Source organism: Pteronotus mesoamericanus, unplaced genomic scaffold (assembly GCF_021234165.1).
Source record: "Pteronotus mesoamericanus isolate MK-2021 breed Mesoamerican mustached bat unplaced genomic scaffold, CSHL_Meso_final scaffold_533, whole genome shotgun sequence".
Classification (NCBI taxonomy): domain Eukaryota; kingdom Metazoa; phylum Chordata; class Mammalia; order Chiroptera; family Mormoopidae; genus Pteronotus; species Pteronotus mesoamericanus.
Window position 1 is genome coordinate 3,758,697 of NW_026555320.1, and position 17,230 is coordinate 3,775,926.

General features: G+C 54.4%; 2 protein-coding genes across 3 annotated transcripts; both read left to right on the plus strand.

The window, feature by feature from the left end:
• The first annotated feature begins 528 nt into the window (after positions 1–528).
• On the plus strand, positions 529–15,029 carry ATRIP (ATR interacting protein). Its single transcript, XM_054594794.1, has 13 exons — positions 529–837; positions 2,873–3,003; positions 3,658–3,828; positions 5,611–5,729; positions 7,831–7,988; positions 9,242–9,337; positions 9,684–9,810; positions 9,987–10,625; positions 13,241–13,377; positions 13,494–13,585; positions 13,970–14,050; positions 14,251–14,503; positions 14,874–15,029. The coding sequence occupies exons 1-13, from the start codon at positions 591–593 to the stop codon at positions 14,939–14,941; spliced, it is 2,319 nt and encodes a 772-aa protein (XP_054450769.1). The 5' UTR covers positions 529–590; the 3' UTR covers positions 14,942–15,029.
• A 559-nt stretch (positions 15,030–15,588) lies between these two features.
• Positions 15,589–16,986, plus strand: TREX1 (three prime repair exonuclease 1). 2 transcript variants are annotated; one of them, XM_054594489.1, is made up of 2 exons: positions 15,589–15,705; positions 15,996–16,986. In XM_054594489.1, the coding sequence occupies exon 2, from the start codon at positions 16,017–16,019 to the stop codon at positions 16,959–16,961; it is 945 nt and encodes a 314-aa protein (XP_054450464.1). In that variant the 5' UTR covers positions 15,589–15,705; positions 15,996–16,016; the 3' UTR covers positions 16,962–16,986. The 2 variants fall into 2 exon arrangements, with proteins under 2 accessions (XP_054450464.1, XP_054450463.1); XM_054594488.1 differs by lacking the exon at positions 15,589–15,705 and adding an exon at positions 15,865–15,915.
• Positions 16,987–17,230: the final 244 nt, after the last annotated feature.

A 17,230-nucleotide genomic window follows, 5' to 3' on the forward strand; every position in this document is an offset into this window, starting at 1 on the left:
ATGTACACATTCAAAACATTTACTGTTCTCAAACATGTTCGCTCACAAGAGTTCTATTAATACTCCCCGTCCAACCCCACTCTCCCAGACTCCTCCCCAAGAGAACCTCTGCGTCTGAGAGGTGAGTCCAGGTGGGTCCGGAGGGAGGACAGCGGGGTGGCAGAGACCAAACCCCTGAATGCTGGCTGCCTCTATTCACAAGCGCAAGAATTAATGTCACAGCGAACGCCTCCAGCGCGACTCTGTACCCTACGCGAAGCCACCCGCGCGGTGGCGCGTGTGAGCCCAGGGCCCACACTCCGGTCGCTCAGGTCGCACGGCAGAGTCCCGGTCACCAAGCCACCGAGCCGCAGCCGGAAGTTCTGGGAGGAGCGAGACTCGGAGGGCAGGAACTCAGCGGAGTCCTGCAAGGCGCATAGATGTGTGTCATTTCTCCGCGCCCGCAGGCTGGCAGCTGATTGGCCCGTGGGCTCGGGGGCGTGGCCCTAGTGGCTAAGGCGGTCGCCGGCGCGCGGGCGGTTGGTCCAGCGTTCAGGTCTCGCGGCGACTGGATCCGGTCCTGTGCTTTCGGAGCCTGGCGGGCGGCGGGCATGGCTGGAACCCCTGCACCGGGCAGCAGGAGGCGGAGTGGGCCCCTGGCGCCTAGTTTTGGCCCGCCGCCCATCACCCGGCAGCCTCCCAACAAGCGGGCCCGGGGCTTCCCCGTGGCCGCAGCTCCGGACCCCGAAGACCCGTTCGGCCCTCATGAGGATTTCACCGCGGACGACCTGGAGGAGCTCGACATCTTGGCGTCACAGGCCATGAGCCAATGCCCGTCCGCGGATCGGGACGTGTCCGGTGAGTGCTCCTAGGGATCTTTTACCCGAGGGTGATGCAGACCTCGCCAGACACCCCTGATGGCTGTGGCTGCGGAACCCATGGCGACCGCTGCTCTTGGTGTCTTGCACACACACTGCGCCTTCACTTTTTTAAAATATAGGAACAGCTTGACTTAGCAGCGGTTGTGTCCCAAAAGGCCCTTTGATTTTGGGGAGAAATGGATCAGGAATGTCAAATATTATACTTTAGTTTCTGAACTTAGGGCCACTAGGTTCTTAGTTCTAACAGATCCTTGGAACACGATTCCCATCACCATCCGAACCATCACTATCTACGCACGGGGACCCGTTCTTGTAACAGGTTTGGGAGGCTTTCAATTTGATGAAGACCACTGCCCGCCTTGAGCATTAGCGGGACCTGCCAGAGGCAGGAGATAAGAGTCTTACTCTTTTTTACAACCAATAAATTGTACTAGGTGCCCAAACATTAGGAACCGCAGCAGACTTAGCAATGAGCAAAAGACAAAAACCCCTTCCTTTATGCACTTACGTTCTAGCTGGGGAATGAGTGAAACCGAGCGGCTCCCAGACAGAGAAAGGTTTTGAGGGCACCTTGCGTCTCTACTTAGATCTCACAGGCCTCTTCAGTTCTGCAGTCACTTCGCAGAAACCCAGTCATCCCCCAGCATCTTCAGCACGGTGCCCAGAAAAGCAGACATTCAGAAAACACTGGTTGATCACCACACGTTCTGCACAACAGTGACTAGCACACTGTCTGTCAGGTGGCACAAGGCCATGGCTCCCTTTCCTTGACCATACATCTACTACCTTTCCAAATCCCATAATTTTACCTTCTTAATCTGTCTCTGGAAATCTATCCTCTCTGCATCATCTCTACCATTTCCCTGAGCTAAGTTACCATTGCCCCTCCCCTAGACAGTAGTCCACTAAACTGTCTTCCCACTTCCGGTTTTGACTCCCTACAAGTCAGACCTCACACCACAGCCAGAGTGATGTTTTCAAAACTCATACTGATACAGGTGAACACCCTTACTGAAATCCCTTTAATGGCTTCCCACTGATCAAAGTCCTGAATGTGGCCTGACAGGCCCAGCGTGATCTGTCCCTGTCCCTCATCCGCTCAGGGTGTTAGCCACACGGACCTTGCTTTATTCCTTGAATTCTCCCTGCTTCTTTACAATACGGAAACTTGGCACATTGCTGTTTCTTGTACATTGAGTGTTTTTTCCATCCGTTCCCCATCCCAACTCATCTGGTTAATTCCTGCTTGTTCTTCATCTCTTAGCTCAGCCATCACTTCCTTAGGGAAGCCTTTCAGTCATTCAGCTGGATTAAATCCCCCTATTATGGGCTTTCCTATGTTTGTTCTCTGCAGCTCTTCTCACAGTTGCAATTTTACATTTACACATGTGATTTTTTTTAAAAGTTTGTATTTATTTTTAGAGAGAGGGGAAGGGAGGGAGAAAGAGAGGGAGAGAAATATGCGAGAGATACATTGATTGGTTGCTTCTCACATGCTCCCAACTGGGGACCTGGCTCACAACCCAGGCATGTGCCCTGACTCGGAATTGAACCAGCGACCTTTTGATTTCCAAGCCAGTATTCAGTTCACTGAGCCACACCAGCTAAGGCATACGTGTAATTATTTTTTAATGTCCTATAATCTCCACAAGGGTAAGGACAATCCATGTTGCTCACCACTATACCTTTAGAGACTAAATCGTGTGTGGCATATTGTAGGTGCTCAGTAAATATTGTTGAGTAATAGATCACTGAGCACTGACCAGTGATATCTTCACAGTGCCTTTATCTGAGACTTAAAATTGGGTGGGTGATGGGGGAGAGGATGGCAGGACCTATTATTTTGTAAGGATCATTTGTGAGTTTGAATCATATTCCTAGGTTGGGGAATACCTATATTGCTTACTAGGTCTTTCTCTAAATTGCTTTCAAGAGTGATTCTTTTCAGCATTGTCTGGCAAAAGTGAGAAAATGTTGGGTCCTGAAAAGTATGTGGGAACTGTTTTTTACAGGTGTTCAGAATGTCCCCAGGTTAGATGGAATGCCCAAAAATCCTGCAGGGAAAAACAGAGAAAGTGTTCCAGTTAAAGATAATTTTGAATTAGAGTTACTTCAGGCCCAGTACAAAGAACTTAAAGAAAAGGTAAGTGACTTAACTTGTGGTTTTTACAGCTAATGCATGCATTGTACAATAAAATAAATGAAAGTTTTAATAAACAAGAGTCCAGAAGTCACCCCATGAATGGGAGAAGGCTGGGAATTGAAAGCCAGAAAACTGAGGTGGAAAGAAACTGAATCCTGAGATTCCTAACAGACCAGTCAAGAAAGGAAACACTGTACGCCAGATCCAGAAAGAGATACAAGCTTCTTGTTTTAGCACAGAGATAAATTTATAACATGTGTCACATAAGCAATCATAGTCAACAACCCCATAATGGTTGGTATTTTCATTAGGAACTTTGCAAAAAAGCAGACATCCTTTGTATGACCAACCTGGAATATAATGTGGAAAACCAGGAATATAATGTGGAATTTCAGTTCTGTGAAGTGTGTGACCCAGATTGTTTAAGACTTACTAAAGCCTCCAGAATCTGCATGTGTGAGTGACAAGTGTGTCTTTATGCTGTCTTGCTGAGTATGAGCTTTGACACTTGGTTGGTATGGGTATTTTGAGCACTCATTGGTCTGTAGCATACTTGTTACATGGGTTTCTCCATTTTCTCAGCTACATGTTGAAATAAGTACATATATAATTTTCCCTTACAAGCTTTTCACAAAATTGATTTGGGATTTACAGATGAAGGCAATGGAAGAAGAAGTCCTCATTAAAAATGGAGAAATTAAAATTTTGCGGGACTCGCTGCATCAAACAGAATCCATTTTAGAGGAACAGAGAAGATCACATTATTTTCTCGAACAAGAGAAAGCTCAAGCGCTCAGTGAGAAAGAAAAGGAATTCTCCAAAAAGGTGGGCAGGAGCATTGGTTTTAGTCATTATGGATATCAGCTTTGCCTGCTCACTGAATTCCTTTAGAAACAATGACCAAAGTTGCCTGTAAATCTTCAAGGAAGATTTCGGCAGTTCTTTCTGTTAAATACTTTCTGCTTCCGTGACCTTTTCTTTATATCTTTTTCTTCAGGCTCTGAACGTGGTTTGGAAAAGGACTCAGATGAAACTGCTTTGCTGTGGTAGTTGATCTTGGCAGGAATAAATCACTAGCTTAGACGTTTCAGAAAACTTTCAGGTTTCAGTTGGGCTCTTTTGGCAGATCAGAAACTCCTCTGATCTAGTTTATGCCAAAGGGGAAGGTCTTGGCCTCCATAACTGAGTCTGGGGAAGACCAGTGTGCTGGGGCCTCGAATGATTCAGCTTTGCCAGGACTCGTCTCTCTTCTCTGTGCTAGAGACAAGCTCTACCCCTGTGCGAGAGGATGTGTTCTCTGGAAGCTCCCACACTCCTATTTCTATAATTTTTATTTTTATTTATTTTCAGAGAGAGGGGAAGGGAGGGAGGGAAACATCGATGTGTGAGAGAAACATCAATCAGTTGCCTCTCACATGCCCCCAACTGGGGACCTGGCACATAACCCAGGCATGTGCCCTGACAGGGAATCAAACCTGCGATCTTTTGGTTCGCAGGCCGGAGCTCAGTCCACTGAGCCGCACCAGCCAGGGCTCCCGTGCTCCTATTTCATAGCTCCAGGGCGGACTGAAGACTTGGGCTCCCATCTCAAGTTTTAAAATTCTGGGGAAGTTTTAAAATGTAAACTCGGCCTAACCTGACTCAGGTGCCTGTCCCTGAACCAGTCAGTATCGCCAGGTAGTCAGAGGTGGGGAAATGCCTGTTTCTCAGGGAAGGGAGATGCTGTTCTGGGAGGAAAAGAAGTAGGGTCCAGTGGACACCGCCACTCCCTTCAGCACTTCCCGAGTCCTTAGTCTCAAGGCCGTGGGGACTTATTCTGCCATCACTTCACTCGGCAAACTTAGCAGACGTTAAAGAAGCACTGCCTGTGCCCAACGGCGACTGCAGTGGTGGTCTTTCCAGATACACGACGAAGGGCAAGGGATTTGCAGTCAGACAACTGGAGTCTGATCAGGGCCAGGCTGCATCACATGCAGGCAGGGACCTCCCAGGGGTGACTTAAGCTCTGTGGCTCATATCCCTTATCCCAGGAAAGAAGCAGGAGGGTTGCTGTGACACTGAACAGGTCTGCACTTACTGTGCGGAGCGTGCTCGGGGAGTGACGGCAGCCGCGTTGGCTGTGGGCCCTGGGGGCCGGAGCAGCAGGTCCCCGTGCGCAGCACGGGGCTCCGGGAAGACGCTGCCGCGCGCCCTGCCCCGACTTTCAGGAAGACCTGGAATTGTGCGCCAGTGCGCTCACCATGGGTTCGGCGTGCTGGTGTGAGACGGGGCGCCCGGTCGGGCTCTGTGCTGGGCACTTGACGTTGACCATTTAATCCCCCAGCCGTGAAAACAGGCATTTCTGTCCCAGATCAGCTCACATTCAGAGGGGCTGAGTAAGCAGCGTTTTAAACCTTACAAACTACCTCACAATAGCTCAGGTCAAAACCTCTTTCTAGAATAACATACTGTCTTTCAGAAAGAAGGCTCAAGCTTGACCCTTTGGGACATTTATGTCACAGCAGACTTTCATTCTCATTCCTCATTGGTTGTTTTTCTTTCGCTTGAGATTTCGAAGTCCAGAGACAGTTTTATATGTACGATAAAGTATGTCGCTTTGCCTTCCAGCTCCAGTCATTGCAGTCTGAACTCCAGTTTAAAGATGCGGAGATGAACGAGCTAAGGACGAAGCTTCAAAGCAGTGAACGGGCAAACAAACTGGCCACTCCCCCCGTTTCCCACAGCAGGTAACGATGGTGCTGGAGGGAGAGCTCAGCTTTGCGTTGTTCAGTAAAAAGCCCGAAGAACACGAAGGCTAGTCCTGAAGGGGCCCGCGGCAGAGCTATGCAGGCCTGGGGCTATCTCTGAAGGCCTCATGCAGGGCAGGATGGAGCTCGAGTGGTCTGGGGCATCGCATCGCAGCCTGAAAGCCAGATGCTCCAGATGTGCTTCCTCTGTGGAGAGCTTTGTAAACACAGCTGCTTGGGCTAGAAAAGGCTAGAAAGATTCCTCCAAACCTTTGGGGTGCACCAGTCTTCATTTTTATGTAATTTGTTTTATTTAAAGATTTTATTTCTTTGTTTTTAGAGAGAGGGGAAAGGAGGGAGAAAGAGATGGAGAGAAACATCACTGTGAAAGAAAGACATTAATCAGTTGCCTGACTTCTTTTTTTCACAGTTATTTTATTTGTTTGTTTATTATAGAGAGGGGAAGGGAGAGGAAAAAAAGAGGGAAAGATCAGTGTGTTGTTGCTCTCGAGCGCCCCCTACTGGATACCTGGCCTGCAACCCAGGCATGTGCCCTGACCAGGAATTGAACTGGTAACCTTTTGGTTCACAGGCTGGCACTCAGTCCACCGAGCCACACCAGCCAAGGCTATAATTTGTTTTAAATAACTGATTTTGCCCCAAGCATATTTCAGCCTTAACTACTTGGAATATTTTTTCTTGTTTGCTGCCCTGGGATCTTTGTCCAGCAGCCCCTGCTTTTGCTGCAGATGTGATGAACTTGTTCATGGTCTGTGTCCTGTGCCCTGCCTGCCAGAAAAGTCTGACACGGTGTCAATATCAGCCTTGAAATTTGAATAGTGTGGGTCAGGGTGTCTTTTTCCGGCACTGGGCACTCTGCTGCCTTTGCTCCTAGTGGGCAAGGTGTGAAATTGAACTCTCCCTTGTGCCGTCCAGGTACGACAGAGGGAGACCTTCCTTACCCCTTCACACAGAAGGGACTCGGCGTTGTCTGCTCTGACCAGAGGGTTCAGACTGCTTCCCTATCATAAACCCCATGGCGCTAAGGAGCTGGCTCAATTCTCAAGCTGCAAGACACAGCACACCTTTTAATTGACGCTCTTTCTGCTGAAAATCTTGTACTTCGTTCTCTATTTAAAAAGAGGTCATTCCATGTTGAAAACATGTTTTGGTAGAATTAGAAATAGTAATGGAATTATGGTCAATAGTTTTGAGTGATTAGAAGAATATGGAAATAAGTGAAAGGTTTTTTTCAACACTAAAGGTCAAAATGCTTTGAATTGCTTTTCTGCTTTGCATTTTTATTACTGCATTGCTAAGGATTATTACATTTTTTTAATTTATTGAGGTAATCTTGATTAATAATATTATGTAAATTTTAGGTGTACAACTATGACATCTGTGTACCCCGTTGTGTGCTCACCACCCAAAGTCAAGTCCCCTTTTGTCACCATACACTTGACCCCCTTTACCCTCCTCTGTCTTTCCCCCACCCTTTCTATCTGGAAACCACCTTACAGTTGTCTCTCTCTGAGTTTGTTTTTTGTTGTTCATTTGTTGCTTTTTCTTTTATATCCCGCATTTGAGTGGAGTCGTATGGCTCTCGTCCTTTTTCATCTGACTTCTTTCACGTAGCATAATACTCCCAAGAGCCATCCATGTTGTCGTAAATGGAATATTCCATCGTTTTTTATGAAAATGCCTTGACTTTTACATTGCTGTCCTGACAAAGAATGATGAATGTATAGCAAATAAAACCTTTGGTCAAGCTCTGGTTGGTGTGGCTCAGTGGATTGAGCGCCGGCCTGCAAACCAAAGGGCTGCAGGTTCAATTCCCAGTCAGGGCACATGCCTGGGGTGCAGGCCAGGTCCCCAGTTGTGGGCACACAAGAGGCAACCACACGTTGATGTTTCTGTCCCTCTCTTTTCCCCTCCCTTCCCCTCTTTCTAAAAATAAATAAATAATCTTTAAAAAATAATAACCTTTGGTCAAATCACCTAGGTATGAAAAGTTTAAAGCTTGTTAGAAGTTTTATAACCAGATATTTTAAGTGGTGTTAGCAGAACCATTACTTTGCTTTCATGGTTAACTTTTTTCCAGTCCTAGGAAAAGCCCTTCTGTGGTTCTAAAGCAAGAAGCATGTTCTCCACAATTTGGAAAACCATCTTTCCCTACAAAGGAGTCTTTTAATGCTAACATGTCCCTTCCCCACCCCTGCCAGCCAGAGCCGGGATACAAGCCGCTGGCGGGCAGAGAAGGTAAGCCAGTCTATCCGTCACCTATTGCTGCGCAACAGATCACCCAGGCCTGTGGCTCAAGACAACCACGAGCATTTCCTTCTTCCTCGTTTCTGTCGGCCAGCACTCCTGACAGGGCACAGTGGGAACGGCTTGCCCCCGCAGGGGCGGGAACCCCGGAAGGCCCCTCTGGGGCTGGAGTACCTGTTTCAAGGTGGCTCACTCACATGGCTGGCAACAGAATTCCTCTCCACACTCTGGCCCCTCCACAGGGCTCCTGGGCTCCTCTCCTAAGCTGGTCACGGGCTTGCACTAGAGCCAGCAAACCCAGAGAGAGCCAGGGGGCAGCTACCCTATTTATGGCCTAGCCTCAGAAGTCACATAGCGTCACTTCTGCCCCGTTCTGTTTGTTAGAAGAGAGTCCCTGAGTCTGGGCCACATTCAAGGGGAAGGAAACTTGGCTGCGCCTTTCAAAGGGAAGTATGTCAAAGCATTTGCAGGCGTATTTGAACGCCTCCCAGCCAGTGTCCGTTGACATGCTGAGAACACAGCCAGTAGCAGAGACGTGTTCCTTCATAGCCCAGCCTTGAGTTTGCACAGCCCAGGCCAGACGGGGGAGTGCTGCTGCTTTCTAGAGCTGGACATGCCCGCACCAGCGGGTTCTCTCTCAGAGACTGTGCTGCACCAGCTGGTCTTATCACTCAGATGCACTGCCCCTCCCCTGCCACCCTCAGCCCTGTCATCTCACTAGCCATCAGGCCACCTCCGAGACCCATAGCCACTCATGTTTTTGGAGCCTCGCAACTGCAGGAGCCACAGAGGGTAGTTGTGATTAGGCCATGGAGCCCACCAGCCTGGCCATGAGGCCCGCTCAGCTACTTACTGGCTTGTGTGATTAGGCAAGTCCCTTAACCTCGTGCCTTAGTTGTCCTATAGGTAAAACCGGGCTAATGACAACACCCTGTAGGGTTGCAGTGAGAACGCGTGAGCTAACTTGTGAAGCTCTTAGAACTGTGTTGGGAACAGCAGCAGCACCATATAAATGCTAGTGGCTCCTGCTTTCATGCTAATGACTCACTCTGAAGTGGAGCAAACAGTTTTTCCTTTCCTTGTGCAAGTTTCTGTGTAACCTGAGGAAGGCAAAAGACACAAAGATTCTTGCGTTGCTTTGGCCAGAAGTAGAAGAATGTCTTCTATACACATTACACTTAAGAGTTTCTGATATGTCTGTGCTTTTGTGCTCACGTTTTGATTCACGTTTTATCCGGTTTCAGAAAACAAGACCCACAGTCTGGGAGGTAACCCCATAAAGCAAGAAGGGTCCCCAGAATGCCTCGTCGACAGCCTGACGCAGACGTCAAACGCTCGAGGTACCGGAGCCCCTGCTCCTGCAGGAAGCCTGCGCAGCTCCCACTGTCCTTTGCAGCGCTGCCAGTGTCCTCTGCCAGTGCCCGGGGAGTGTCCATGGCTCTGGGGCCACAACCCCGGGCAGCCCTTTGAGAGGGTCTGGGGAAGCCGTAGTCGTGACTTAAACACAAGACTATGAAATGGAAGGGGCCAAGAGCCAGGACATCCCAGAGCCCTCAGCACCCACAGGTGTCCCAGTGGGGTAGTGGCTTAGAGGCCAGTCGGCATCCAAGGACTCCTCACTTTTTCATTCTGAGGCTGTGGACAGCCCTCCCATGTCAGCACCTAGAGTCACCTTGTTCTTTGCAGGTTCCATTTTGATAAACCTTCTCCTGAAGCAGCCTTTGAACCCAGGATCACCCCTTGGGCTGTGTCACCTCCTGAGCAGTTCTGAGCCGCCTACCGTCCCCCTGTCGCAGCCGCTGGGGTTTGGCAGGTAAGCATCAGACTCCAAAAAGCTTGTTTAGGAAGCAGTTTTCAGGAAGCAAGCCTCTTCCTGGGACCTGGCCCGCCTGGGAGGGAAACGGGGGGGGCGTGGCAGGCAGGCCGTCGGGGGCCCTTTGCCTCATCTCCACCTCACGCTTGTGGGTTTTCTTTTGTGTTTGTTGCTAGTGCCTTGACTGGGATTTCAAGCCTCAGGCCCACAGCTCCCCGCGATGGGTCGTTTCCCCTCTCGGCCCTTAGAGAAGCGCAGAGCCTGGCGCTCACTGGCCTGACCATGATTGCCAGGGACGAAGGCTCGTGTGACAGCGACCCCGCCGAGGGGGACAGCAGGGCCTTCCCGCTCGGCCAGTTTCCCGGGGCCGTGCACCTGCTGCCGCTGGTGCAGTTCTTCATCGGCTGCCACTGCCAGGCGCTGCAGGAGCTGTCAGTCGCCAAGAGGAGCGGACCCCCTGGGGACTCGCCGGCACAGTCCTGCGTGGGCTCCAGGGGAGAGGCCAGCGCCGAGGACTCGCTCTGCCACCTGGGGGACTTCTGTGTGGCCGCCCTGAGCGTCCTCCAGCACCTGGTGTGCCACAGCAGCGCCGTCAGCCACCTGTTACTGTCGGGAGCGGGGCCCCCTCCTGCCGCCAGCGGTGGGGCCTCAGCCCCAGGAGCGCCTGCCGACGACCATCCGCTGATGAAGATGCTCCTTCGCCTGTTAACTTTGTCTTCCGCAGCACCAGGTCACCTTCAAGCCAGTGTCCTCAGCCAGTGCCTTAAGGTTTTGGTGAAATCCGCTGAAAACTCTCCCATTGACTTCTTGCCCAGGTATAATGCAGCAAGGGAGTCGCAATCAATGCACTCAGCGTGGGCCGCTCGGCGGGCGCAGTCACGGTCCTTGTGGGTCCTATCTGACCCCTGAGGTTTATCCTGGGCCCTCGACTTTGCTCATATCTTGACGTACCTACACTGCTCCGTTCTAAGCCTTGGTTTGGGTCCCAAGGCTTTGTTCAGGGAGTTCTGAAGTGATGGGAAGTGGGGCCAGGTATTGAGAGAACAGAAGGAGTGGTTTATTGGCCTTCATTCGGCCTCTGTACAGCAGGTAAGCAAAAGGCACACGTGATAAAACAGCTGTTAACTGCTATGGCAGAGTGTCCTGCTCCCAGGACAGACAGGCTGAACCAAGAGGCCTTTGAGCCTGGGACATGGATCAGGTGAAGACCACGTATCACAACCCCACTTAAACTTGGTGGGGTTCCCTAAGGAAGCAGAGGGGTGGGGAGGGTCTGCAGGCCCCAAGCTGACCCCGCTGGGAATCTGCACATCGTCATTGTGCGCATCTCTGGCATGAGCCACAGATTAGTTGCTCTTAGGGTTTGTTGGAAGTGACAGTATAGTTCACCTGGCTCATGAACACTGTTCTCAATTCCTAACTTGGGGTCCCAGAGTCTCAGGGTGAAGGGCCTGCAGACACCATCCAGCCCATCTCCTCACCCAGGGGCCCTGCCCTCCCTCTGTCCCCGCCCCCCCCCCGCCCCCACAACACCCGCCCCGCTCCACCGGGAGGCCAGTTCCGAAGGTGGAATGGCTCTACTGGCTGTGTCTGTCTTTTTCTCTCTTAGCTCAGGTGCCTGTTTATAAAAACATTCTGGGTCTTGGTTTCCATCGGAATGTTTTCTGGCTGGTCTGGTCCATCCTACGGGTGGCGCCCCAAGCAGGAGCCAGTTCTGCAGGGCAGCATGGGCCACTCGGCAGGCGCAGAACCACTGCCAGGGGGCCTGGACGGGGCCCAGCTCAGCGGCTGGTTGCTTGTTTCGTGTTTGTTAAGGAACACCAGGAACCACATTTTTACCATTTCTCTTGGTAGATACACCGTCATTCCTTTCCTGCTCACCTTTTCCATAGGACATCAAAAAGCCATTTCATGGGCTCTTGCCACGGGCCAGACAGATGCCTTCTGCTCATTTGTTCATGTGACACCCTCAGAGCCATCCTCACACACAGCCCGGCTCACGGGGCACCCCGTATTTGCTGGGCAACCAAACCCTCCTGGAGGCAGAGGGCCTGTCTAAAGTCCCCAAGTGAGCGTGCTGAGTGCGGGTCAGAGCAGCGTCCTGAACCGTTACTCTTTTTTTTTTTTTTTTTTTAAGATTTTATTTATTTTTAGAGATGGAAGGAGGGAGGGAGAGAAACATCAGTATAGGGGAGAGACATTGATCAGTTGCCTCTTGCATGCCCCCAGTTGGGGACCTGGCCCATCACCCAAGCACGTGCCCTGACTGGGAATTGAACTGGCGACCTTTTGGTTCTTAGGCTGGCACTCAATCCACTGACCACATCAGCCAGGGCGTGCCGATGCTCTTGAGCACCCTGACACCACCTCCCACTCAGCGTTTCTCGTCTGTCTTCCTTCATGCTGGCAAGCCGAACCCCACCGCTGCACAGCTTCCACTCAACCTTGGCCCAACAGCTAGAGGCGGGTACCACCAAGACCCTGAAGCAATCTGCGGTGCTGACCAGCCGCGGCCTCACTAAGGGCCCCACACCCCCCCCCAGGCTTGAGAGTCAACTGACCCATGTTTCTTTCTCACATTAATGTTTCTCCCTTCCTTTCTCTAAAGGCAGTGAGCATGTCCTTGGGTGAGAATTTAAAAAAAAAAAATTTGGAAACTGCTGTATTGCACATAAAGACGGGTTTCCGTGCAGTTTCAGGACCTCAGTGGACTAGTTAGGGCTGCTTCAAACAGCCAGGCTAAATCTCAGTTCCCCCCAAGTGAGTTTGCCCCAGACGGTGAGGCCTTGCTTCCTGGCACAGCCCGGAGAGTGCTCCACATCCGATGCCACACGCCAAGACACCGCAGCTGCTTGCAGGGGACACATGTGGGATGGCCTCCCCACCCACAGGGCTGTAGAGGTTGGGCAAACGGCAGTACTTATCTTGGGACTTGGTTCCTTGGTGACAGCGGTCCCTCTGGCCTGACACCTGGGGGAGAGAGGGTCCAGACAAGTGGAGAAAACAGTCTCCCTGGCTTAGTGGGTGGTCTCATGTGACCAACCGTAGCCCAGTCCGCACCTGTCACTTCTGGAGCCTGGCCAGTTCTTCGGTGGTGGGCAGAGGACATTTCCCTCCCCTGGCCTGCCTCCCTGTGTGGGAGCAGAGGCAGGAAAGAGCCCAGGAGCAGGGCGGAGGCCAGGCACCCCAGGTCCACAGTAGCAGCCGCCATTTACTATGTGGCGCTGTGCCAGGCAAGGGCCTGTCACCTCTAAGCCACAGCAGGCCAGCCGGGAAGGGCAGGGCCCACTCGTTCTTGTAGAAGTGGGTGGTGTTCGGCTGGCATTCGAACCCAGGTCGGCCTGCATGTCCTATTCCTCTAGTGAAACAGGAGCGTAAACTGCGGAGCTGGCGTGGGAGGGTTACGTCCCTCTGGGCCCCTGTGTTTCAGGTTCCAGTGTGTGTTCCTCGTGCTGCCGCAGTGCCTCAGCCCAGAGACGCCGCTACCCAGCGTGCTGCTCGCTGTCGAGCTCCTGGCCCTCCTGGTGGACCACGAGGAGCTTGTGCCTCAGCTCTGCTCCCGCTCCGGTACGGCCAGGCCTGGGGGTTGTCGGGGCTGCTTGCGCAGGGACAGGTCAGGGGCCTCCCAAGGGCTTCTTCAGGGGGCACCGGGCCCTGCCTGAGAGGTGGGGTGCTCTTTCCAGAGGGGTGCCTGCTCCTGCTGCTGTACATGTATATCGCCTCAAGGCCTGACAGAGTGGCCTCGGACAGACAGTGGCTCCAACTGGAACAGGAGGTACGGACGCCAGAGCCCCTCTGGGCTCCTCGCCACCATTTTTCCTCCTCCCTCTGGACAGAGGGAGCTTTAGTTTTGGCAGCAAGCGTTTAGCCACTAACAGGCGACCTCACTGGGGGACTCCACACTACACAGATAGAATAAGGTGGACTCCAGGGTGTCCTGGGGGCTGGCAGAGCTGCCAGACCACTGAACTGACCTTGGCCGTGGGGCCTAGTGGCACGGGGCTTGCTGGTGACATGGGGGAGTTTGGTCTGCAAAGGCCTGGCACCGCCACCTCTTGAACCCCATCCCTGCAGACAAGCAGCTGGGGATCTTGTAGGAGCCAGAGAAGGGCCTCGCTCTGTTCAGGTCTTGCTCTGGAAGCTTCTGCTCTTGTTCTAGGCCGTGTGGCTCCTGGCTAAGCTTGGTGTACAGAGCCCCTCGTCCCCAGTTACTGGCTCCAACTGCCAGTGCAACGTGGAGGTGAGTGCCCGGGGCAGGCGGGGGTGGCAGCATGGCAGGCCTGTCGGTGAGCGAGGCAGCCCCGCGCAAGGACCCCATGCTGCTTCCAGCCCTAGTGCCACCCTCAGCCCTCCTCACTGGGGGTGGCTAGGAAGGGGCTGCCCCGCCGAGCAAGTTAGGGTACAGGAACCATGGGAGCTGACCGCCCTCTGCACCCCCAGGTGGTCAGGGTGCTCACTGTGATGCTGCACAGGCAGTGGCTGACGGTGCGGAGGGCGGGGCGGGCCTCCTGGACCGAGCAGCAGAAGCGGACGGTGCGCTGCCTGAGGGACGCGGTGCTGCTGTTGCATGGCCTGTCCCAGAAGGACAAGCTCTTCACGGTGCACTGCGTGGAGGTCCTGCATCAGTATGACCAGGTGATGCCAGGGGTCAGCACGCTGATTCGAGGGCTTCCTGATGTGACGGACTGTGAAGGTGAGCTGGCCAGAGGCGCCTGCCCTGCCCCCGCCCCTGCCCACCTGCGGGGCTCTCCCTGAAGTTCAAGGACAAGGCAGACTTCCTGGGCCGGCACTGGGCTCCTTATCTTCCTGCGCCTGTTCTCTAAGCATGCCTGCTGCCTTTTGCTCCTGTATGTTGGGTTGGCCTGGCAGAGCCACTATTTTTCCAGAAACATCCCTGTCTGAATTGCCTTTGTATCACTTTGCTTGCAGTAACTGAGGGAGCAAGGCCTGGGCGTGGAAGGGACTGGTTAGTTCCTGCAGGTGTAGGGGGAGGGGCGGTCGGACTCCCCCCGCAGTCCCCAGCACTTCGGGCCTTCACCACCAATTCCTCTGTCCTGGCGCAGAGGCGGCCCTGGATGACCTCTGTGCTGCGGAGACCGAGGCAGATGACCCCGAGATGGACTGCAGCTGAGGTCTGAGCATCGAGCCACATGGTGGCAGCAGCACCTCTGCTTTCGCCTTAGGGACCGATTAAAAGCTGTGACCAGCTGTTTGAGAACACGCCAGCCTTGTGTTGCCTGAGTCTGATCTGTGTCGGCTGAGTGGAGTGGGAGGGATGAAACCGGAGCGTGACCGGGGGGAGGCTGGGATCCTTCCCGTTTCTGGCTGGAGCCATGACCAGTCCCCATGGTAACGAGTCTGCCTGGAGGAAGGAGCCCTGCCCTGCCTGTGGAATTGTCCTGAGTCATCGCTTTGGGCCGAGGCCATGGGAAGAAACCATTGTATGGCGAGAAAGGAAGCGGCCCTCAGCCCAGGCCTAAACCAGGGAGCCGTCAGAAAGCAGGGCTGAGGGGTCTGTGGCGGAACGGCCGTGGCAGGGGCTCCCGGCAAGCTCGAGCGCAGCAGCCGGCCTTCCCTGTCGGCCGGGCACCCCTGCGCTCACCTCCCTGCCGGCTCTCACTGGTGTGAGGGCCCTGGAGCATTGTGCCAGCCAGCAGGCCACAGCTACGGATCTCTGAGGCCTGTGGGGGAGTCACGGGGTGCAGTGGGGCGGTATTTGGGGAGGGCTGAGTGTTGGCAAGAGAGGGACCCGGCAGGCTGACTGAGCAGGGCGGGCCCAGCTCTCACCAGCTTGGTAGGCGGGCTCAGGCTAAGTTTCACTTCCCACCTCTGGGGCCAGCAGCAAGATCCAGCTGGTGTGCCCGGCCCAAGTCATTGCTGCCTGCCTGCTACTTGGTAAGTGAGGACCCCCAAGGGGCTGGGCATGGTTGGGGGGGCCAAGGGTTCTGCCTACCAACCCCAGACTAAGTGGTCACTAGAGGAAGAGAACCTCCCGCAGACCATGTGCTGATACAATTAAGGAAGCCACACCCTCTCTGGCTTCCTGCCCTGAAAATGGGTGCTGAAGATCACCAACAGTGCCTTCCTGTGCTGGGAGGGCCTGAGGTGAGCTCAGCCCACCTCCCTGCCCCCGCCTTAGGTCTTGTCCAGGGCACTCACCTGCTCCCTCCTGGGCTCCTCCCCAGGCTCGGTGGCAGGTACCCACCATGTGCTCGCAGGCCCTGCTCCCAGGGCCCGTGCAGACCCTCATCTTCCTGGACCTGGAGGCCACCGGACTGCCCTTCTCCCAGCCCAAGATCACGGAGCTGTGCCTGCTGGCCGTCCACAGGTGTGCCCTGGAGAGCCCTCCGGCCCCTCGGGGGCCTGCCTCCATGGCGCCCCCACCGCCCCGCGTGGTGGACAAGCTGTCCCTGTGTGTGGCCCCGGGAAAGGCCTGTAGCCCCGCAGCCAGCGAGATCACTGGCCTGAGCACAGTGGCGCTGGCAGCGCACGGGCGTCAGCGTTTCGACACCAACCTGGTCGACCTGCTCCTGGCCTTCCTGCGGCGCCAGCCACAGCCCTGGTGCCTGGTGGCGCACAACGGCGACCGCTACGACTTCCCCCTGCTGCAGGCGGAGTTGGCTTTGCTGGGCCTGGCCAGCGCTCTGGACGGTGCCTTCTGTGTGGACAGCATCGCTGCCCTGAAGGCCCTGGAGCAGGCCTGCGGCCCCCCCCAGCAAGGCCCGTGGAAGAGCTACAGCCTGGGCAGCATCTACACGCGCCTGTACGGGCAGGCCCCGCCGGACTCGCACACGGCCGAGGGGGACGTCCTGGCGCTGCTCAGCGTCTGCCAGTGGAGGCCGAGGGCCCTGCTGCAGTGGGTGGACGCTCACGCCAGGCCCTTCGGCACCATCAAGCCAATGTACGGGGTCACAGCCTCTACCGGAACCAACTCAGGGTCATCGGCTGCCACAACCACTGCACTCCTGGCCAGAGCCACGCACACCAGTCCCCACCTTGGGGGCAGCAGGAGGCCCAAGGCGCCTACTCCAGTGAAGGACCCCGAACCCTCACCCGCGGAGGGACTACTGGCGCCACTGGGCCTGCTGGCCTTGGTGACGGTGGCGGTGGCTACGCTGTATGGGTTGTTCCTGGCCGCACCTGGGCAGTAGGCCGAGACGAGAAGCCTAATAAAGACACCCTGGCACTGAGCACTCCCTCAACTGCACCTTCCTCAGCAGCCTTAGAGCCTCCTGCACCTCTGCCCACGCTCAGGCACCAGGGCGGGGCGGGCGGGGCGGTGCCCAGGGCAGCAGTCTTCGTCCCTCGCCCTCCCAAGCAGGATGATCTGGCCAGGACGATCAGCCGTCCGGGCCCCAGGCTCGTAGGGAAGCCAGGGAAACCCGAGTTGGGTGGGAGTGGTGTCAGTCTACTGCCCGGT